The 24,676-nt window shown below is 39.5% G+C and overlaps 1 protein-coding gene and 1 non-coding gene across 3 annotated transcripts in view; one reads left to right on the forward strand and one right to left on the reverse strand.

Moving 5' to 3' along the window:
- Positions 1-24,676, reverse strand: part of enox2 (ecto-NOX disulfide-thiol exchanger 2) — a 173,927-nt gene that overhangs the window by 124,145 nt on the left and 25,106 nt on the right. For both annotated transcript variants that reach the window (XM_017039392.2, XM_025062934.1), the window contains one exon: positions 22,059-22,107. In XM_017039392.2, coding sequence (XP_016894881.1) covers positions 22,059-22,107 — 49 coding nt within the window. The remainder of the gene's footprint in view (positions 1-22,058; positions 22,108-24,676) is intronic.
- trnal-aag (transfer RNA leucine (anticodon AAG)) lies at positions 14,649-14,730 on the forward strand. Its single transcript has one exon. It is a non-coding gene; the product is annotated as a tRNA-Leu (tRNA).

Genomic DNA, 24,676 nt, shown 5'->3' on the forward strand with positions numbered 1-24,676 from the left:
CCTGAAGTAAGCAGAGAAGAAAAATGGCGGACAAGCTAATCACCTCTGCTTCGTTTTATCGGGGGCCAGAATGAAAAAAAAAGAAGAAAAAGCATGGGCTAAAGTTAGCCAGTAGGTGGCACTCTATGGTAAATGGTGAGACTTCCTGGTGACTTGTTTTACGGACGTCAGCCTGGGGTACCGCTTCGCGACAAGCGAATGAGGCTATGGTCCGAAATAGACTAAGCTGCACGAAAAAAAGGGGTTACAAGATTTTTCTTTCTCGCCTCTATCACTTTTGGTGTGAACACAGCATGTGAGTGAGTGAAAAATATGGATCAAATTAGCCAGAGGATGAGGGAAAAAAGGGTGAGGCAAAAGGTTGGGTGGTTGAAAAAAGAGACTGTGCTAATAAGTGTTTCAGAGGGTGAGGAGGAAAGTGAGAAATAAGTGACGGGGAGAAGAGCAAAGTGAAGAAATAAGCCATTTGAAACGCTCAGAAATTGCGGTGTTGTACGGACGTAAATTGACAAGAGAGGGAGGGTGGTTGTCTTGCTTGCTAAAAGCCAAAAACAAAGAACCACTTTTCTTTTTTTCCCCTTTCACTGGGGATCTAAGATCAGAACACTGTCTGCTGGACCAGGCAGTCATTTTTGTAAGCTGACAAATACAGAAGTAAATGTATGGTGAATGAGGGACCGAGCTGTGGGTGAGAGAGTGTGAGTGAGTAAACCGTGACTTTGAGACAGGCTCGGTGATTTATTGACAGACTGAGGCAGAGTGAGTAAACCGTGACTTTGAGACAGCCTCGATGATTTATTGACAGACAGAGGCAGACTGAGACACATATTTACACATGGCATAGCGTAACAACATAACACAAAGCTATAGTTGATATTAAATCCCTAGTCATAATCAAGAACTTTATATGTGGCATTACAAGCATGTCCAGGCCTAGGAGCTCTGGTCTGGTGGTCTGACAGTCAAACTGTCAATTCATGAAACGCTTCAACTACTAAAAAGAGAAATAGATCCTCTTTTTTTTTTTTTTTCAAATTCAAGCAGCGTTCTTCACCTCACAAACCCCAAACCTCGAACCCTAGCAGCCATTAAAACGTTTACCTTTTGCTAACGAACCAAAGCATTCACTCTGCACACACTTTCAGCTGCACAATCCAAATAAACAAGGTTTTAGCAAAAGGTGCAATTTTCACGCTTTGCTCTCCGAATAAATCACAACACCTTTTTTTTTCCAGGTGCAGCCAAGTGGTGAATACCAAACAAGGCACGGTACGGCAAAGCAGTCTGGGTAAAAACTTTTGACAGCTGTGTTATTGGAGCAGCCATGGTGATTTGCCAGTTGGAGGACGAGAAGCACAAAGTGAGATGATCAATCCAATACACATTTTCAGCAACACAAAGGCATTTTGGGTATTTATGGGACTCGAGATCTGAGGTATGAAACAGTTACGAACAAAGTTTAACACTTCTACTAAAGTCTGGTTTTCTCATCTCTGTTGCGCTGACAGCCTTTAGATATGGTCAAGATTAGTTTAACCTGGCGTCGGAATGGAACAGAAAAAGTGTTTTACAAACATATCTTGACATGATTTGAAACAGCTCCGCTAATGCTACGCTTGAAAAAAGGCGTCCTTGTCCTGCCGTTAGCTTCTTCGAGCTGGGCATGTTCGATGGATGCCACTTGTGGTGGCTTCACTACCATCGTGTCCACTATTGCTTTTGATAAAAATGTGTTCATTTGAAATCAGGGATGGCTATATATATCATTTTTCCATGTCCGATACTGCAACTCGGAGTATCCGCCAAAAACGATATCAATCCGATACCTTCTTTTATCCTCCAGTATGCCATTGGCTGCCGTCACTGAGGCGATATTGTACCTGTTTATGTCAGGTGGCACAAATTTGAGCCTAGGATTGGACAGCCTTTATTTGCTTAGATAAATGTTCGATTCCGAAATTTTGACTAATATCAAACCAATGCCAATCAAGTATTGGATTGAGCCATCTCTACTTGAACCTATTGAAATCCAATGCCTCTAATTAAGTAAATTTTAAAAAAAAGTATTATGAACATGGCGTGATCGTTAGTCTCAGCAAATCAAAGTAAGGCAAAACCAATGATCAACTAGGAATTTTCAGCACAACCTTCTCTAGAAACATAAAGAAACACTAAATACTTAAGGTCCAGCCTTCCCTCTACATCCAACTTCTGTGAGATTAGAACGAAAAACAAAGGCTAAAATTCACACCAGCTCCTCAAGACGAGACATAGAAGATCGAAAAAAAGAAAAAAAAACATCGCCTGGACTTGAATACATAGTCCCTAAAAATCAGATGTTAAGTTCAGAATTAGTAAAACAACATGAGAACGTCGATGCCAGGTGCCCTTTTTTTTAACGGTTTTGGGAGGAAGTGAAAGTGAACCACAGTGTGAGGTGTTTTCTTGAAACTCCCTTATAAACACTGTCGACTTTAGTAACTGTGGCATTATAATTAAAAAAATATATATATTATTGCCTTCAACTTCAGATCAAACGCCCAACTAGTGTCAGACGAGCCTCATACATAAAGGCCAAAACTGACAAGCTGACTGACATCATGGGCTCTGTGCTGCTACCTCTCTCTCGAGTGTGAGCCTCGGTACTTCTGACAACGCAATGTCTTTTTATCTCCACAATCAACTAGCACCTTTCTCAATCGCTCCTATATTTATATTACAATCAATTATCTTGTTCTCAATCAATCTTATATATATATATATATATAATACAATCGATAAAACAATTAAAACTCCACCTACTTTGGCATAATTTTCTTGACATTTTTTCCATATCGATAATTCCCTCATTCGGATTAGTCACAAGTAAAAACAATTCTGAAACACATAGATCTACCTTTTTCATTTGTCTTTAGGTTCCAGCAATATACAGAAGGATAAAAAAAAAAAAACATATTTAGGAATCTAGATTTATCCAGATTAATTATGCTTAAACAAGCATTATAAACAAGCAGTATTAATCGCAGAGTATCATAATTATCATAATTAATACAAAGCTAACATGTGATTAATCAACAAAAAATTTTGTATTGATTAAAATATAATTAATTCAGTGATTCAAACATATAATGTATATAAAATATATAAAAATTATTATATATATACAAATATATAATATATACATTATAACGATTTATTGATTCAAATATAATTTAAATAATTAAATAAAATACCATTTAAACAATAGCTCTTATTTTAAATAATGGCTCTAATTTTAATATATTATTCAGTAACATGTACGCTTACATGGTAGTATTAAAATTTTGACACGCGTCTGTGACAAATTCCACTTCACAGCTTAGCCGGCTCATGTAATTAGCTACGGTCTGATTATCTATGCTTCAATCTTGGAAATACATGTCTACAGACAAGTAAGTAAGTCCTGTTTGACAAACTCTCTGTTTTCCACTATTCTCCACGTCGGCTCTGATTGGATTCTGTCCAGCGATGTAAAGCTCATGAACGCTGTCTGTGTAGAACATTCCTCATACTTGAGTACTACGGTCCCATCCCCTGTGTACTCGGTGTAATCTGAGCCCGTGCTGCTCTCTGTTTTGGTAGCTGGTCCAGGTCTGTGTGTGAGCTGCTGCTAGTGTTGGCTCTTTCTTCACATTTATAAAGTTAAGCCAGTGTGAAATGTTGAGGTCAAAGAGGCCGTCAGAGCTTCCTCCACCGAGGAAGACACATACTCTTGGTAGCATCGCAACAAAATTCAAGCGTGTGTGTGTAAACAAGCAGTTTTAGGTGGTAGTTAGTAGCTATTCCCGGGGGAATCTCGTAGCTTTTATGTCTAATTCTTTTCCTCTGGACTTCGTTCTTAACTTGGATTAGCATTTCAACTGAAGATACACGTCATTTACGCAATCCCCAGTACTCAACCTTTACTATTTATTCACTTATCTAACTCTTTTTTTCGCTTTTGTTTGACATCGTTGGGTTGTTTTTTTGTTTTTGTAATTTGTTTTTAACCTTTTTGAAACTGATAGTGGCTTCAAGAGCAACACAAACAGCTCCTTGTTTGATACAAACTTCCTGGATAATGTCATAATAATAATACTAATAATAATAAAAGCAGAAACTCTTACTATTATTATCCTAACGGCAGCCGCATTAAGTGTGAAGATCTAAAAAAATAACAGCAACACAATTCATTTCAGTTTTTTTTTGTCTTGTTAAATACAGTAGTATTATTTTTAGAAAATACTTCACGGGCAACTCTTGTTAAATACAGTAGTATTATTTTTAAAAAATACTTCATGGGCAACTTAAGTAGGTAGGTAGGTAGGTAGGTAGGTGACCCCTGTTCTCAATAATGTTGTCATACCTTTTAGGCAGAACTATTCTGGGAGATAAATACAACTTGTACAAGTTGTAATGACTCAAACATAGCATAAAGTCTACAGACTAAACCCGGCTCTATTGTCAGATACAATAAATTTAAATCCGTTTAAAAAAGAACACTGGATTCCAACTGAAATCCCTCTCAAACACAGCACTTACTCCACGCTGCTGTTCTCTTTTATCGACCTGACTGTAGACAATGGGACGTCGGACCTATTTTCGTTCCGCATTCAACACAGAGCGGGATCAAAAGCAGGGGGTTTACTTTACTCCATATACATTTTCTATATATAGCTCTGACGTTGGTTGCTCAAATCCTCTCACATTATTATCTTACATTTGAAAGCTCAGCGTACACAGAAGTAATGTCAGGCTCTCCACGTCACGGGGAAAAAAAAACTTTTCTGGGTAGTTACGGCAGCGTTTTCCAAATCATTAACATTTACAAGGTGATTTTGAAGGATTACGTGCTTTTTTTTTTTATCTGCCACGGTGGGACATTTTTCACGGAAGCTGTTGCGTTGGTATTTCAGTTTTGATGGTATTTTGGCCAACTTTTGATTTATTTTCTGTCTTATTGACTTTGACTTTCAGTCGGGCGTATTTCTCGTTGCCAATGAGCGAATTAATTAGCTCCTTTGACTTTCAGTCGGGCGTATTTCTCTTTTGCCAATGAGCGAATTAATTAGCTAGTTTATTTGAAAAACAGTTATAATGATAATTAAAAGCTCCACACTTTCAGCCATTTTAGCTTAGCTATTTTAGCTCCAGCTTTCGTTGCCAAATTCAGCCGTTTTCCTCCAGTGTTTCTGACCAACAATTCAACTTGAATTTGTTTCTAAGCTAATTAACAAAGAAGACAGGGGTGGTGGTGTTTTAAACGTGAGAAATCTGCTAGAAAAAAAACGGAAGCAAAAGTGAGATACAGGGCGAACAGCTTCGGTTTATGTCCGCACCTAAATCACGAGTTATTTTCACAGCGTTCAGTCTGTTGTATTTTTGCTTTTTTTTCCCCCCAGTCAGGCCTTTGTACAAGACCAAACAGCACTGAGTTACTTCATTATCTCGTGCGTTTTGGGACATTTAAAGACGTGCGAAGCAGTAAACTGACGTCTGTCTTCTGCCTCCGTCCGCGGGAAATGAGTTGTCATAAATAAAGCCAATGCTTTGCAGACAGAATTCAATTACCTCTGTCAGCCAACGTAATAAGTAACAGCCAGTGCACACTCTTCTTTTATTTTAGTGTCACTGGGGAATGATGTTTTCCTGATGTCATGATTTTTTTTTTTTTTTTTAAACAACGTCGTTCCAGCCCAGCCCTGCTTAGTGTAGCAAAACATTCAAATCAAACACTAATTTGACTCCGTGCCACTGCAGATTAAAAAAGGCTGCTTGCTTCTACAAAGATAAAAAAAAAAAAGGAATGTGAGAAACGTTCACCTCGTCCACCTCAGCCCGGTGTTGCATGTTAATGCGGAAATCTATAGAATCGCTCGAGCCGGTTAAAACCAATTTGCTGCTCAACACGTTTGTTTCATTAGTAGGGAAATCTTTCACATTATGAATAATTCGATTTCATTTACTGCATATTAAACAGAAGCCAGGTCTGGGCAACATGTACCGATGTGAAATTTTAACACGAGCTTTGAGAGGCATCTTTAGTCTCTTAACTAGGATTCCACTGATTTAACGTTTTTCCCTTTTTTCGCTGAACGACATTTACGACTATTTGCCCTGCGAGATGTGAGCTATGTTTGCCAAATCGCTGATCTATTATCAGAAAGAACTGTTTAGTGTTAATACGCCTTTTGCAGTTCAACAAGGCTCTCGCTGCTGCCCGGAAAATCAACAAAGGAAAGCGTTGGATTAAAAGGTTTGACTTTATCTGCTGCTTTTCAGCAAACCTCAATTGGTGCACGGAGATAAAGTCGTAATTCACACACGTTGCCTAACAATTGCCTGAGATTTTCTCAAGTAGGAAAAGCGCTAACGGAGACAAACCTCTTGAAATGCAGTGACTTTTATTTCAGGTGTTCTGCGGAACAAAATAAGCCTGAATAAATCTGCTGTCACGGTGCAATCTTTAAGGTCTGTCGATGTTGTGGCATATTTTAAAAAAAACAGTATATCATTGTTCACGTTCTATTTCAGTGTCTGTAAATATCTCTTGAAAAAGAGATTTTATATGTCGATGATGTATCTATCTATTCATTCATCCATCCATCCATTCATCCATCCATCTATCTATCCATCCATCTATCCATCCATCCATCCATCTATCCATCCATCTATCTATCCATTTATCCATCCATCTATCCATCCATCCATCCATCTATCTATCTATCCATCCATCCATCTATCTATCCATCCATCTATCCATCCATCCATCCATCTATCTATCTATCCATCCATCCATTTATTCATTCATCCCTCCATCCATCCATCCATCTATCCATCCATCTATCTATCCATTTATCCATCCATCTATCCATCCATCCATCCATCTATCTATCTATCCATCCATCCATTTATCCATCCATTCATGTGGCTAACCTGTGGCCTCAGTGTAAATGACAGGATCACACGTTAACTCTCTGTTTGGAGAAACCCATTGTCTTCCTTTCTGTTAAGGCCCTAATCCACTTTCTTTAACCAGAAAGGCACCAACAGCATCTCCTCCACGTCTCGTTCTCAGTAAACTATTGTCCACGTCCAAACACGCCGTTACACTGCCCTGTCACTTCTCCACAACTCATTAAAGGCGTCAGAGGAGGATTGCACCAGTATGAGGACTGGGACGCCATGAAGCTCACTTAATGAGCTGTGACATAACCCGAGGAGTCACCTCTACCTTCCCTGTCCAGATGATCATCTGCTAACCATCCGTCAAGGGCAGAGGTGGGAGCTAGGGAGGAGAAGGAGAAGAAGAGGTTTGTAATTAGAGAGGGAAGGATTAAACAAGATGGAGGTCACAGAACTCCCATGAAGCCAGAAGTGTCACACATTTCCAAGACTGCTGGCTTCTCTCCAATAGAGGACAGCGGAGTTAACGACATTTTCTCTCTGGTCTAAGCTGTAAAATGGAGACACCATACAAAATAAAACACCAAAATGACTTGAAACATGTCTTGTCGTCCCAGGCTAAACATGAAAAGTAGTCAGTTAAACGTTTTGTGTTGTTGGTCAATCATTACAGTACACGGCACGGCATTTGTTTGACTTATCTTATCGTGCTCAAAACGTAAACGCATATACTGTGCAACATTAACCTGTTCAGAACGTTACGATATTTTGACCAGCACTCATGCAGTTCAGTTGAATGTTGAATGTATAAAACATATCATGTTTGTAATCAACTGTCATTAAGGGCTTCAAACCAGCAACCTGGAGATGACAAGTGTTATTCCCCCGGTGCCACATGGCCCCAGACCGTCATTAAGGGCTTCAAACCAGCAACCTTGAGATGAAGTGTTATGCCATATGGCCCCAGACTGCCCCGCTCTATTTTTAAATGCTACCGTGTTTGCTTCAGAGAACACCAAGTAGAGGTTAAGACATGAGTCTAGGTCCGCTTATAAAAACAACTCTTTACTGCTTTATGCTTTGCTGGTGCAGTTGCTGGTATTTTACGCATGGGAAGCTCATTTAGGCCCATTTTTTATTCATTTAAATGCAAGTGTGAGCGAGCCCGGTGCTACAGAATATCTTCATCGCCTTTAGTGTTTAAATGTACTTGAGTTTATTAACGAACAGTTGGTGCTAATTAGATACCATCGGAAACTAGATACAAACGGAAAGTGAAACATTTTAGGAAAAGAACGACTTTCTTTTTTACTATGGCTGTCGATGTTAACACATTAATTAATTTGTGAAAATGAATCAGATTAAAAGTTCAACTAATTTCAACACAAGGATAGAATGACTGAACGTGCACTGTATTTTCAATAATCCCACTCTCCTGCCACTTATTATTGCTTTAATACACCATCCATAACTCCATGTTTTTCCCAAAGTTTCCATGCGAAGATGTACGAGAGCATTAGAGAATATTCATATTTAATGAAATACCATTTAACAAATCATCACAAACTTTAAAATTAAATTCATCAAGTGGGCCGGTTTAAATCCCCAAGCGAACCGGTTTTGGACCGCAGGCCTTATGTTTGACACCCCTGCTGTAGCACAATTAGACGTCCATTTATCACCCTCATCTTATGCTCTGATTCAAGTGAAGTAAAGTAAAGTAAAGGAGCAAACTCACATCAAGACATCTCTGTCACCCGGCCTTTAACGGCCGCGGAGTCGCCCCGATACAAAAACACGAGCAATGAACGTAAGAAACTGCGCACAGCGGTGCAGTTTGGCAGCTGGGTGTTTGTGCAGCAGCATGTTTTTTTTGTGATTCCTGGCACCAGACGTACCGTTGACTCAGTACAGCCATCAAGATTCACTGCTCCCCAATTCAGCATTAACCCAACAGCAGGTGAAGCCCCTGCTCCCAGTGAGAGGTCAGCAGCAACAAAACAATCAGGCGGCGGGATAAAGACACGGGTGGAGAGGAGCAGAGTAAGCATTTGATTTCCTCTGAGGCTGATGAAGGAAGAGCCTGCATGTTACACGCTCTAAACATGAACATGTTGACAACGTTAAAGTGGCTGTAATTACCCTTCAGTGTCACATCGGACACATGTTTTGATTTCGGTCATGGACAGGTATTAGTCTAATAACTGGTTAGCACTTCTCACTTTAAACCTCAGGTTGTCACTGACAACGAGTGTTTGTGCACACCCCGGGTTTGTAAATGTGTGCGAGAGTGGGTTTCAGCAATTGTTAGTATTTGCTTGCTGAAGAGAGGTGTTTCTAAATAATACCTCAGACTTGACTGAGGTATTAAGTACTAAGTACTAAGTACTGAGATGCTAGGAAGACATTTTACAGTTCAGGTGAACTGTGCGGCATTTTAACCACCGTGTTGTCCACACACACACCCCAGCTGGGTCCAGGTGACCTTATGGGTCATATGTGTTACTGATATGTGTGTGTCTGATTCTAGAAAAAGATGTACACCCCTTGCGAGGATGCTGGGTGTGTACCAAAAGTTAAGTCCCGCCCCAAATTTGAGTCATTGGTTGAGATGTGCGATAATAACAAGTACCTATGGATTTCCTGTGTTACAACAATAATAATAATGATAATATAACAATAATAATAATAATAAATAATAGATGCTAATAATAATACAGCAACTGTTGATGAAATCATCAGTGGCAATAACAATGTGTAACAGTAGAATAGCATCTTACTCAGCTCTAATTTTTTTTGCTAATAATAATACAGCAACTGTTGATTAAATCATCACAATAACAATGTGTAACATTAGAATAGCATGTTACTCAGCCCTAATTTTTTAAATTTAGAATCAATCGTAGTCCATCCATCCATTTTCATCCCCTTATCCGGTAACGGGTCGCGGGGGCAGCAGTCGCTACGACCGCCACTCAATTCACCCTCCACCATACCACCCCCCTGAACCTTCCTGCAGATGGTGAGTCCACTGGAAAGTACCAACTGTCCTAACCAGGATTCAATCTTGCCCAGGAGGTGAACTCTGGAGTTCCACACCAATGACAGAGACATCGCCTCTGGGCCAAAGCGCCACAGAATCAATCATAGTAACATCACTAATCTTTTTTTAAAATGCATGTTGAGGCAACATTTTCCATTTATCAGGTTTAAAGTGTGAAAGTGAACAGAGTTAGACTCCACCTCATAACTCAAATGCAAGGCAGATGAACTTCCTCCTCATCAGCAGCCCACACATTTGGCCTGTGCCATTAAAAAGAAGACACGCACCAGATCAGAAGATTCGGGGAAAATGTCTACTGATGCAAAAAATTGAATCGGAAAATGGTTTCTATTTTTCCACAGACACCGCTGTGCAGTTTTTTTTTCCCCTCTAACTCTAACTTTGCTCTGATATCGCGGCTGAAAATGTTGCGTTTATTTTTGCTTTAAATACCCTATGGTTTTAATTAGTTTTGGCAGGTAAAATGAAGGCTCTCAGGGAAAAACATTGTCATTTACCAACCCGGGCTGAAAACAAACAAACAAACAAAAAAAAAAAAAACAACTCAGGTGAGGAAACAAAAAGACATACAACAGAAACACGGGGAGAGACAAGCAGGTGAGCAAGAGAGGGGGAAGGAAAAGGCCAAGCATCAGACAGAACATTCATTATCACCTGACCGACCTGCATACTGCTCCGTGTGAGAGTAATGAGTAAGGACACACTCATCGGTCCGAACCCCGGCGAGAAAATCCCCTTTTTCATTCTTCCCTCCTTCTCAGTCTTTCACTTCGTTTGGCATTTTCAGACAATGTACAGTAGGATCCAATTGTTTTCCAGAGGAATTACAACAGCGGCGCAGCATTGTCATGCTGAGTGTGGCGTTTGCCGAATTGCCTGCTCTTCTCCCCCCGAAACATGATTATGTGACAGCTAATTGTACATTTAGACGACTCATTTTCTGCATTGTGCACTTATCATGTAAGTTGAAATGCACGTTCAGCAAAAAAATGAGAAATACCAAGGCAGAGAGGGAAAAAAAAAAAGCTGGTACTTAGCTGTAATAACAATAATTACAGCCCACAGCCAAGATACCAGCCGCTCTGTGGGCATGAGCAGCAGTAGAGGAGGCAGCAGCAGCAGCAGTTTTACACAGTGGCAGACTTTTGCTATGCTAGCACACACACACACACACGCGCACACACTCACAAATACAAATGATCCAACATGCCGATGTAAACGTTTATCATATTCAATATCCCGGTTGAGCTTCTTATCATATTAATGTTTTCTAATTACTGTAGAACATGGCGGCGAACAGCAGAGGATGATGGGAATGTCATTAAGTGTGCAGATACTTGATCATAAACCAAAGCAGTAGAAGTCCGAGAGTTCATGGGACCAGTGAGAATCATTATCTTGGGATTGTAAGATGTCTGCGGCAAATGTCAAGGCAATCCATCTTAAAAATGGGAGATAGTACTGTAGTGGTGTAGTTTGGATCAAAACTTCAAAACTAACAAAACCAACCCAGGATTCTTCAAACCCGATCGTATCTTTTCAGATTTTGTCTATAAATGGTCGAACGATCCCGTAAAATATGAGTGTCATAAAAAGTATGGGTTTGATTCCTTTGTCGTGGAAATATAAATTGGTGCAAAGAACAACTAACTCGGTTTTAGCCGTAAGTACGTATAGTACACAAGTACAACGAGCAGCCATAAAAGAACAACTAACTCGGTTTTAGCCGTCAGTACAAACAGTACACGAGTACAACGGGCAGCCATGTTGAAGGGCAAATAGTTCCAAAATAACAACACAAATGTAAGGAAATGAATGTAGTACAATCCAACAAGTGTAATGTAGTTGCATATAGCACCACATGAGGGCGTGCTTTTCCGCTCCACTCGCCAGACTGTTGCCGTGCAAAATTTGTTTTAATGCTGTACATTGGAATAATGCAGTGGTTCTTATTGAGAACCTGATATGTACTTTTTTTTATCTGTACAAACCAGTGTATGAGTTGCTGCCCCCTAGTGACTGGAGGCTTGTTATCATTCAAGCATTACAGCAGCGGTACACTTAGGTCCATATACGTGCCATATTCCATTGGAAGCCCCACACGTAACCTCCTGATCTTGAAAAAAAAAATCCAGTTGTGTTTCCATGTACAATTAAAAGCATCTTCCATTTTTATTTGAAATGATATCATCTGCTTTCAAAGGTTAAGATGCAGATTTCCTGCGTTTCTATCTCGGAGTTACTGCCCACAGGCTATAAACCAACTTCTGAATTCGGAGCTTCCGAGGCTGCTCAAGTGTACAAGAGGTGACGGAGGACGCAACTCGCACAAGCGGAGCAACAACAACCGTTCAAGCTTGCGTGACTGTACACTCACTTTGTCATGCTCTGCTTTATCAGGCACACTGCCAAATGCATGGAAGGAGACCATTACTGAGAACATGCAAGATTCATGTGCGAGTCTTAAGACAAGTGCAGGTGGAGGAAATTTAACATTTTTATTTTTGTGCCGCAGTAAACGTCTCTTTTTGGATCATTTCTCCCGGTGTTGGAGAATGTTACACTGAGGAATTTTCAGGTTGCTGTAATCCAATTTAGGGCTTTTTAAAGACAAATCGCACTTGAAATTAACATAACATTCCCTACAGGAAAAAAAGAGATTTTCAATTAGATGGAAAAAAAACTATTTTATAGTAACAAATAAAGGCTACAGTCATTTTAACTTAATTAAATGTTTTATTTTATTTAAAATTTGTTAGATTGTTTTTTTTTTCTGTCCTTTGCAACTGCAGTTGCATGCAGCCACCAGGAGTTAAGGTGGCGCTGTGTTGAAATTAGCACATGAAAGGGCTCTGGAAAGAGTCTCTCAACCAGAAACCAACAATGACACGACGTGAACGACATGATTTGTTATCTCCGTTAAATTCATTGTTGCCCAACCACTCCTCCCCCACCGCGCCTCGACTCCCCCGCAGCAGCTTGGTGTTTGGTTGGTTTGTGTGGCAGCCATCTACAAGATAAACGCTGACTACACTGGAATGCCGTGGAACGAGAGATAACCATAAAGCGGCAGTGAAAGAAAAGGCAGATACATAAACGACTGGTTTGTTGACGAACCGTTTGTTACCTTAAAGCAGGGATGTCAAACGCACTTAGGTACATACCATAATTACCTATATACATAACAAAAAGTCCATCTTTTTCCCCTTTGTTTTCATGCAAAAAAGTACATTAGATAAACCTTCACATTTAATAATATATATATATTACAAATCGTTTCCTGAAAATGAAGTGTTGTGTATTATTTTATTTTAAAAACTCAATATGTGGGCCGAATTGAAACCCCAAGTGTGCCGGTTTTGGCCCGCAGGCCACATGTTTGACACCCCTGCCTTAAAGGGTGGTGATCTAAGCAATAATCCTACAACTACTTTGATCAAATGCGACAGGGATTTAAATAGGAATGGCTTGATCCAAAACTACAGATCGGTACCGGTCAGATATTGGTCCATATTTATATATTTAACTATAGCCCGTTCAAGCGATACCTAAGCCCACATGCTCAACTTTGTTTGAGTTGTTACCAGAGGCACTATAGCCTCAGGAACGTCAGACTGCGGCGTCAATACGTCAATACACAGTATCGTCATAGTTGTATGGTTATTTACAACATGGAAAAACAATAAAGTATTTATATGATACGAGACCTCAGCTGGAGATGTTCTACTTGGTTCTCGTGCGTTTCCAACAATTCCTTGTTTGAACATTCTTACCCTGTTAGAACCAAAACAACCACTAAACACTGTGTTGTGTAAAAGGTATTCGAATAGAATGGTGTGAAAAGCTTACAGCTCAGTCATGTGGTGCAGCAGAAGAAAAGGCGAAAAGCACTTGATGAATAGACGCACAGCCACAGATGATTTAGTTGCTCACAGTTTGTATCCTTCAATTCAATCGTACTAATTAAACGAAACAAAATTCACAGTTGTTTTTCTGAAAACAAAAGACTTCTGAAGTTAACAGAAACCTAACAACAAACCTGCTGTTTCCAAATTCAGCCAGGACTGGGCCAAACAAATATGTGCCAAACATCCATAAAGCAGCCTGGCACAAGAGTGAGTTTCACTTTTAGTTTCATTTTATTTTATCAGATGAGATGCTATTCGAACTCAGGGTTGTAAGGAGAAAAAGGGAAAAATAAATATAATGAGTGGAGTAAACACATGTAGGTTACAGCTTGGCTTAGAATGATACCGAACACCCAGGCGATGAGTTACCATACTGTAGGAATTAAGACTGAGTGTAAAAGGAGTATCCACAAAAGGCCCAGCTTTTAAAGAGATCTGAAATGGAGCCAAGGACAACAGGAACATGATCAGTATTCAGGCCGCGCAGGATCTTTTTTTGGGGGGGAAAAAAAAAGTACTAAATTCTAGCTGTCAAAGACAATGAAGGTCATCCAGACTGTTATCACCCAGAGGTTTAAAGGCATCTGTGATGGTCTGGTGGACATGACATGGAGGATCTACAGGAGGGTGCCACTGATGCATAGGCTCCGTCTCTACATCTGTATACCACTAACATAATAGGAGGATCACATGGTGTTAGAAGACAAGTATTCATATCTTCGATAGCAATGGTAAGGGCCTGCGGCACGACAGGTAGCGTGGCCGAGTGGTCTAAGGCGCTGGATTAAGGCTCCAGTCTCTTCGGGGGCGTGGGTTCGAATCCCACCGCTGCCATTAGTTTTCGAGGTTCAATAGTGTAGCCGTTTGCACGGCTCGGGTTCGATTCCCAGAAGAGCCACCTGCCTGGCACCTGCAGGGGGCAGCCTGTTCCAACACACTACAGTTCCATTTATTATTATTATTATTATTATCTTCTTTAATAATGCCTTTGGTTAATGTTTTGCTCACTTTTGAGACTTTTGAGAAAACCTAAATGCACTGGGAAAAAAAAGAAGATGGAAAAGAGAAACGAGTGGCAAGATTGCAGCAGGATCGGAAACTCAAGTCGAGAAGACATTGTGAGTTCCATCGATTGCGATCTCCTATTTGTAGAAAGGAACACTTCTACAGGAAATCATCTTTGTGTTGTCAGACAGTGATACTGAGTGGAAACTCTGTGCACCCAGGCCTCCTACCTTTGACTCTGTTTGTTTGGAACTCTTTGTACATATTAGAGAAGGAGCTTCACTCTGTGTGACCTCAGCCTCTTCTCAGGTCTTGCTTTAAATCTGTTCGTGGAAAAAATAAATCAAGAACACAACAGCCATTATTTGTTCTCGCCGTAAAAGTATTACCGTGACCAAAACAATGAAACACGGCAAAAGAAGCAAGGACAGAGCAGCGGGCGGTGAGCTATTGCCAACGCTGGGAGTCACCTTAGCTTTTCATTGTTGTTTAACCTGATAAACAAAGGCCGCCTCTCCACAACGTAGTGGAACTGGTCTATATCACCAGACACCACGGTTAAAAAAGTCAATGCTTCATGCTTGAAGGGCAGTGTTCTTTTCTTAACTGCAGTAAAAGTAAAGTGCCAAAAAGAACAGCAGGGGGCAGTAATAGGACTCAAAAGAAGCGAAGCTGCTGCGAAAACGTCAACAAGAAGAAGCAAGATGAGGACAGGAGTGATGCTGCTGGCGTATGTCTCCGGTAGTCGAAGGAGCTCTGTGCTATATTTAGCCCCTCTCGATGATTGACGGCTGCCCAAGATGCTTTTGATAATATATTTTTAAATGCAAGAAGGAAAACATTCTCCACGGATGAATGTTTAATTGTGCCTGCGGAAAATGTTTCAGCCAAGTTGGTAACTTATAAGGATCATTTGAGTCGTACTTGAAGAGGATTTTAAACTGTGATATTTAATATCCGCCCACGCAAAAACCAATGGGATTAAACTTCCTCATATTTTCATAGTTATAAAGGAGAGAGTGGAAAAAACATAGAGGCATTGTAAGACGCAATGACTGACTACCATCCACAGTGGGCTGGATTACATCATTCAGTGCTAGGTCTCCACCACAGAAGTAATTCCATCACTGTGGCAGGACTTAGCGATGCATGTATTCTGTCGTCGTTCAAGGACACTGACAGAGACGAGCGGGTTCAAAACGGGTCAGAAGAGAAAAGGCTTTGTCTTGAATGGATAGAAAGAGAAGACAAACAGAAGGATGTAATTCATGCACTTTCCCCCCCAAAAGCCCAACCTTCCTGCTTTGTAGAGCAGAAGCTCATCGGAGCCAGGCAGGACTCTGAGGAGCAGGAGAGTCCCATCGACTGGGCCATTAACATTCAAACCAGCAGATCTGGACAGAGGAGAAATATAAAAACTGCTGGCAGAAGGACAAGCGGAGAATTCTGTAATGCATTTCATTCCACAGAGAGGAGCCCTGAGGGTGCTGTGATGACCAGAGTAATTGGCTTTTTCTCCAGCTATGATAATCTGCATCAGTCATGCCACGCCAACAAACTGTGGGGCCACTGAGAAGGTCATAGTGATTCCTGAACCTCAGTCCTGTCTGATAACGACATAGACGAATTTGGTTCTGCTGGAAGATTCCCACACGCAGGTGAGTATTTTTCATGCTTTCTCAGAGTTTTTGAGTACAAAGACAGCACTTTCTAGGCTTCAGAAAACCTTCCTTCTTAGTTTAGAAACTGGAAAATCAGTCAAGTTAGTAAAATGTCAAATCAGGGAAGTCCTGATCAGCTCCACGTGTGATCGACTAAAAAGGTACACAGACTTTTTATTGTTGTTAGTTTGATAGTTTAGCACAGGGTTCTCCAACCCCTGGTCATCTTGTACCGGGCTGCAGCAGGCGGCAGAAAAATAAATATATTTTTTTTATATATTTTTTGCTTGTTTAGCAAACTGAAGTGTACTGTAGACAAGTACCAACTTGACAAAAAAAGTAAAAAACGAATATCTACTTAAGAAGAGCTCATAAAATATACAGTTTCTTTTGGCTTCTCCTTTAGGACTCTTCAGACAGTCATCTGCATAGAATCACATCCATCTGTCTGCTTCTCCATTGGTATAACAAACATTTTGTCCTCTTTTCTCAGTTTTTTTCCCAATTCATGCACCTTGGTAAGAAAAGTGACAAATGTCTGTTCTAAGAGTCCCGACAAGTCACTAAATGATATCGTGGATGAATTTGCACAATCTAACTGTGATTGAAGTTGGAGAGAGTAATAAGTCTGAGGAGATACAAAAAGTCAGTAAAGCTACTATTTATGCTTTCCTTTAGTTTCTGCTTTGGCTTTCTATCTAAGAAATATTCTTAGGTCAAAGAGCAAAGTCCAAGCCTTAACAGTTTAGGCTAAGTTAGGGCTTAACTTAACCATAACCCTCTGACTTTTCCAGTCCAAAACATGGTTTTCTTAGAAATGTTTCCTAATACTATCAGTACCGAAGGGTATTCAATAGTAAATTGTTTTAAATATTGGACTGTTGTACAACTGCAGCTTTTAAAACCCAATCATTTCTCCCTACCAAGGTAATGTGCCTTTTTATATTTGGTATATATCAGGAACATTTGCCACAAGAGATGAAAAATCTATAAAAATGATAAATGGAATACATTATATTTCAAATTAGTTCTACACTATGTGGAAATATCCTCGCACACACACAGGAGGACAATACTGTAACATCGTCGACTTAACATCCAAATCTGCTCATTAACTCTTCGCCGGCGGTTAAGTCCTGTCTTCTACGTGCATTCTGGGTAAACTTGCATAAATATTAAAGCAGACATATGCATCGTCTTGATCTACTTTACCTTTCTGTTTTTTTGCTCCATGGGAGAAAGAGAGAACATTCATTAGTCAAAAAGTGCATTAAAATTCATTCACACAAATCTCCTTTATTCACAAGGACCCACACTTCGACCTGATCTCCAGTGTGGGTGTGTGAAGTTCTTTATACCATGAAAACGTTCACTGACTCTGACGCTGTATAACTCTATTGGCTTAGTGTGGAATCTGGGGGCAAACAAATTTACATTTTTAAAGCTGTTCCAAGTCCAATTTTGACCGGAGAAACACGGCCAACAATATCTGCAAAACACATTCAAAACACTTTCACCCAAAGGCCTCTCCATACGCCAGGTGAACAGAGCCAGGTTTAACCATCAGTGAATGGACTGGACTACTGAACACTGTGTGTTAGTTCTAAAATACTATTTTATTTTGAATAAAGAAAGGTATAAATCTAGCGATAGGAGACACGTGACTGTAGCTGAAACATCAAAAATATAACCTCAGCCATGCTACGATGTTAGTATCATACCAGGAAGCAGGCTCCTATTGAACAGTGATGGGAGTATCGATTCCATGGTATTGATATATCACAGGTTTTCTGAGAGTAATCAATACTCACCTGAGCATTGATGAAGTATTGATGCTAATTAATACATGAAAAAAGTACATGTGTCACTTCCACATCTTTTAGGGTAACTCACTACATACAGGCTACAACGCCCCCTAGTAATTTAAAATTGAACTGATCCATTTATGTCATGTGACCACTGACCAGAAGAGAGCAGTGATCAAGTCTACCAGACCAGTGTTACCCAATCTTTTTTGTAAATAGGACCAGTCAGCCGGTATGAGCGGTTACTATGGAACGGTAATACCGGTTAAATTGTGTAAAAATAAAGTAATGTAATTTGTTATAAGTAATATGTTAAATGAAAAAATGCATATTAAAGTTGTTCAAGAGTCAGTATTTCACATGTCAGCAGTATTGAATGGTATCACCCATCACTATTATGTATGTGTCAAGTCATCGCGAAAGCCCCTGCAGCTTATCATGTTTAGAAACCTTCACTTCTCTAACTGTCCATCCCGTGTCCTCCTGCTTCAGTGTTTTAAAGGTTGAAGTTTTCTGTCAAAGCCAAGGACAGTAGCAGGTCTGTCGCTCCTACAGCTGTCAAGCTTGTTTCTCTGGGACCACGGCGACAGGTCTGTGACTATCAAATACTCAGTGTCGCTGTTTGGCAGCTCTCACTGTAGTGAACACATACTGTAGTAAAGACACTGGAAATATGATTTATACTTCCCAGATCAAGTCATACTAAAACTAAGCTGCTGACTCTGCCTTCGTCTTCTGTGGCATCTGTGATGTGGAGGTCAGACATCGTGTCTTTGACTCCAACAGTCCAACATGCTGTGACTGTGTACTACAAGTCTCTGTGTTAAAAGATGTAGTAGTCATTTATGGATAGGTGCATTTTCAAAATAAATACTATAGGTCGTGTTATTGACGGATGCTAAATTGATGGACTCACTTCAAATGAAGTCAATTATTAGTTCTTTCACTGCAGACTGAAATGAACCAAGAACCGGTCTGCGAACCAGATGTCTGGGACTGCTGTTCTATCACTAAAGCTACCGTGCATTTTCTATTTTAAAGACCACAATGAAAAATTCATCATTGCTTGTTGATTAACCATAATTAAACTAGGAAATATTGATGTTAAGTTCTTGAGTAGGGGACAGCTGTTGGTTTGTCCGCATCCTTAACCACTAAGCCACCACTTTATATTAGTATTTTAGTATTTTAACCTTATATAGAGAGAGCCTCGAGCTCATTCCCAACAATATACATTTTACAGCCATTCTTGGCATTTCATTAAAGCATGTTGTTGTAAAAAAAAAGAAAAAAAACATTTGAATGTGTTTTCCACCTCCTGACTGCTGTCTGTCTGGCTTCCCCGCGGAGTGAGGCCCTGTTTGCGGCGGTAAACCAGATGTTTACAAAAAAAAAAAAATCCTCAAGTTTTGTGTTGTTGAGAATGAGCACAGCTTCTCTAGACTTCCATTAAACACCAAGAAAAAGGACAGAAACTTTTGCCAAACACTTCCCGCGTGAATTGTTGTAAAACTAACAGGAACCGCAGCATATGTGGTGGTCAGCTGAAAGCTGTTGTTGCCAAGAAACGTGATGCGTTTAAGACCCTTACATTTTAATTCTAAAAAGAATTTACTAAAACCACATGTGATGTGATTTTAATCAATCCGTTTCCCTTGCAGCGGGATTTTTGGATCAGTTTTCACCAAAAAAAAAAAAAAAATAGAAAATTCATCTCTAGCCCAAACATTTTTTTTAAGCTAAACACAAAAACAACAGACACAGAATCGCCCATAAATGGATCTAAAGAATTAGTTGGAGTGATGTCACCGGAGGAATATTCACACCTGTTGTTTACTCCTTCGTGCTCATGGACAATGTAAGACGAAAGGCCGATTAAGGTTAACTCCGTGAGGCTGAAATCCCAAAAAATAACAATACAATTGTGTTGTACCATAACTTTTAAATGCGACTTTTTTTTTAGTTTACTTTGATATACCTATGACCTGACTGTTGTAAATCAATTATTTAGATTTATTCTACAAACTCTTTTTTTACTCCATATTAGTATTTCCTGAACTTATTTACTGGGGACCCATATTTTAAAAGTCACCAACTTTCGCAGCCCAAGCCAATGGACATTATTTATAAACTCCTGGAAACATGATGCGAGACGTCCCACCTGAGGGTCGCGACCCAGTCTTTGAGAAACAATGCTCTATATTAAATGATTTTTATCTCATATTCTTTTCTGGTCAAATTTGTATATTTAATTGTATATCATTGGCTGCGTTCGGTGGACAACTTCTTTCCTCTTCTATTTCTGCCTCTTCTTCCCCAGTTTAAAACACTACAAATTTAAAAAAAAAAATCTTCTGGTCTAATGATGATTCTCAGACAACACCAACCCTGGTGGAGGGGTGGATCTTGTTCTTGCCTCAAAGCGAGAAAATCACCAGTTCACTAGTTCAGTCTCTGGTCCCTCTAATGAGGTCTGCACAGTCTACCAGGGTGTGTGTCCATAATCACACAGATTCTGTTAATTAGCCACTCTAAATTGAACATAAATAAGAATGCTGGTGTGAATGGTTGTCTCGACTTGTGGCGCTTTGACACATCACAAGACTGAACACTCTATCCAAGTATTCTTTACTCACTAAATTCAGGCTAACACTTGTAAAATTGATTCACTAGAGAAACTAGAGATGGCTCCATCCGATACACGTGATCGATAGCTGTCCGATATTAGTCAAAATTTGAGGATCGGATATTGAAAACAAAAAAACAAAAAAAAATTGTAGCCCGTCTCATCTGATACCTAAGCCCAAATTCTCAACCAAACTTTAAAGTCTGGAAGTAGCAGATACTCCAAGTTGCAGTACCAGTATCAAACATCCAAAAACATCGAGCCATCCCTGAGAGAAACCTCTGAAACCTCTGTTGAGGACAGATGTGAGTCAATTTCTCAGTGGGAACAAATGTCCATTCTTAACAGACTTCAGATTCTTTAACTAGTTTTTTTTGTTCAATTATATTAGGGGTGAAGCTAACGTGTAAGACAGTGAAACACATTCATGTGAAGTGCCTACAGCAAACATATGTCTCGTACTCTTTTTTTATGTCTATAACCGTACTGTTGTTTTCCGGGAAAAAACAACGTGAAAACTGGAAATGATTTGAAGGTAATTCTGTGCTGCACGGAGATTTCTGATAAGTCACAGTAATATTCCTAGAACTGAGGTATGTGTGGGGGGAGGAGGGGGTGTTTACAGATTTGTGGGAGGTTCACATCAAGAGTGTTTATTGTATTTATGGACGGACTATTAAGTGGAGTATTATTGAGTCTCCGTCAGTCATTTGTTGCGTCCCCTCAGTCACAGGTCACAGTATTGTAATGGAGGTGATAAATCCTACAGACGCCTCATAAACAACACATGCTCGGCACTGTTGTGAACAAAAGCAGACAACTCAGTCAAGCCAGGATTAAATGATCCCCCGTGAAAAGGCTGAGAGGAGGATTATGAGATTCAACCAACTCCTCTTGTGATGGATAAGGAAGATAACCCATAATACGTCCTGATAGGTGGGTACGTCTTTTATGTTCTCCGCACAGAAAGTGATTCAGACGACATCAAGATAGAAATGTGACTGAATTACACGGCGGACATCAGACCTGCTCTGAACTTCGTAAGATTTTCTTGTTTGCACTTACCTTTCTGTTCTTCGGTCCGCAGGTTTATCTGTGCTTTGAGGTTACTCATCTGCAACAAAGAGGCCAAAACAAACAGCTTAGGAATAGTTCAACACTTTCTTGAGCAACAAAGTAAAGAAAAAAAAACGATAGTAGGTCTAATTACACCTGCTATGCTTTGCATCTACAAAAATAAACCAAAACATTCATCTTCCGCAGCGTTGGTTCTAAAGCTGTACGTGTTAAAAGAGCTGCACAATTAGTTTTCTACTGTAGTGCTGCAAAAACGCCGCCGTACCGCGCACAAACACTCGACCCCTCGCATCGAGGGCAAAATGTTAAACGTTAATTACCGTCACATCCTTGAAAGTCTGAGGCTGCAGCTTTATTTTCATCGCTGTGACAAAGGCCAGAAAGTAAAAAGAAATGACGTGTACGATTTCATGGACGTTGAAATGTTTGACTTAAATCAATACTAAATTCATGGGTGGATTATGCAAAAGAGCGAATAAGGTTAAAGGTAAATAAGTTTTTGGATGTCACAAGCTGTTGGAATGATAACGCGGTCAGAGGCGATCGGGAATGAAGGGGGCAAGTAGCCCTTGACAAACCAGAATTGGTCCTTGACATTCTCAGGGTTAATGGGTTTAATTCCCCCTGTGAGCCTAGGCAAAACTTACAAAAGAACAAGAACAAAAAAAAACCCCAAGCACACACAAATACAAATACACACTCGTACCGAACAAAGTGAGCGGTATAACTGTGGACCCATGTTTTCAAAGTGTGTCGAGGGGAACCTTGGAACGCAATAGTGTCAGGACTCCATCGATGCTAGCTCGGGTCACTACATTTACATCAGTGAGTGGTTAACATGGACGAGCCTTCTATTAAGGATGGAGGAGACGGCACGTCTTAACGTATCATCACCAACTAGGTGTTGACTTTCATCACAAAAGAGTGGACTTGAAGTCAGGTGACCACTAATGTATAATCATAATATATTACATATATATTTATATATGCATATATATTTACATATGTATATGTATTTATATATGTATGTGTATATACATATATATAAACACACATATATACATATATACATATATAAACACACATATACATATATATATACATACACATATATGTATACATACATATATAAATATATATATGCACCTATACATATACACGCATATACATTTATATACATACAGTATATATACATACACACATATATATATATATACATACATATATAAATATATATGCACCTATACATATATTTTCCTCTGGTAGTGTCACGGGTACATTTGTATTCTTTGCAACAGACGACGGGCTCATTCTGACGGTGTTTACAATAGAGCTGTGCATTAAAATTGCAGTGGCGCAGTGGCGTGTTACAGTATTTGTTTGTCTCCTGCTGATTTTCTGCAGAGATGACAGTTCGTCAAACTACAGCAAACACAGTGTCTCAGGCGCAGCGGTCCCACCGAGCTGCAGTATGTGATGCTGCATTGTTAACACATCAAGCAAATACAAATGTGTTTTTATGAAAAGAAGAGGAAAAAAAATAAAATGAGTACAAAGAAGAGGGAGGCTGTTGTCTGTGCTCTCCGAGAAATGGAAATTTCTTTTGCTGAAATTCATAACTTCATATGCTGCTGAAGAAAAGAAGAACTTTTATTAAAGGAAAACTCAAAAGCCTACTACTAAAAAAAGAAAAAAAGAAGAAGAAAGGATGTCTACGTTTTAGAAACGATGTCTCGGAGACTGGTGGTGGCTGGAGTATAAAGAATGCACATCAGTACAAACACATTTTAGATGTTGTTGGGAGACTGCCCTGACAGCACGACTGAGAAGCTCTACGCCAGCACAGAGCTCTGCTGTTTGTGGAGCAGTACACCTCCAACAACGCCACAAACAAAACATTACAATTTTAAATATGAACAAATCATTTTAACCCTAATAAACCAATTCAAAATTCAAATTAATAAGAATATAAAATACATACATACATACACAGACTACTTTTTAGGTCTAAATGAAATGTCTCATGCTAATTTTAAACCTTGCGTGTTTTCATTGTTTTCAAAAAAATTCTATGAAAATGAATATCTTCTGTCGTGTATGTTCATATTAGTGATGACTCCGACCTCCCATGTAAAGACAGAGCACGTACGTAGCTATTAAACACCACCCAGTAGCTCAGCGTCAACTCGTAAATCACGTAGCTTTAGCTTTTCCCCAGACCGTTGTCATGCTATCAGGTTTACCCCATGAGATTATCTGCCATGAATCTGCCTCTTATCAGATTTCTCCGTCCACCAACAGGAAATTGTTTTTGTTGTTGTTGTTGTTGTTGTTTTTTTACAACATTACTCTGTGTTTAGGTGCAGTAGTCCTATTCCTATCTTCAAGTTTATTACACAAGGAATGATTTTGTTATCATATAATGAGCTTTACAGGAAGTATAAACAACAGGGGGCGCCCTGTTGAACATAACAAGGGAAGTCTATAAAAACATTATATAATAATATATAATAATAATAATAATATTATTGTTGTCATTATTATTGTTGTTATTATTATTATTAATATTTAATTATACTTAATTTATTATATATTTTAATTTATAT

Source organism: Cynoglossus semilaevis, chromosome 15, assembly GCF_000523025.1.
Source record: "Cynoglossus semilaevis isolate Cse_v1.0 chromosome 15, Cse_v1.0, whole genome shotgun sequence".
NCBI classification, from domain to species: domain Eukaryota; kingdom Metazoa; phylum Chordata; class Actinopteri; order Pleuronectiformes; family Cynoglossidae; genus Cynoglossus; species Cynoglossus semilaevis.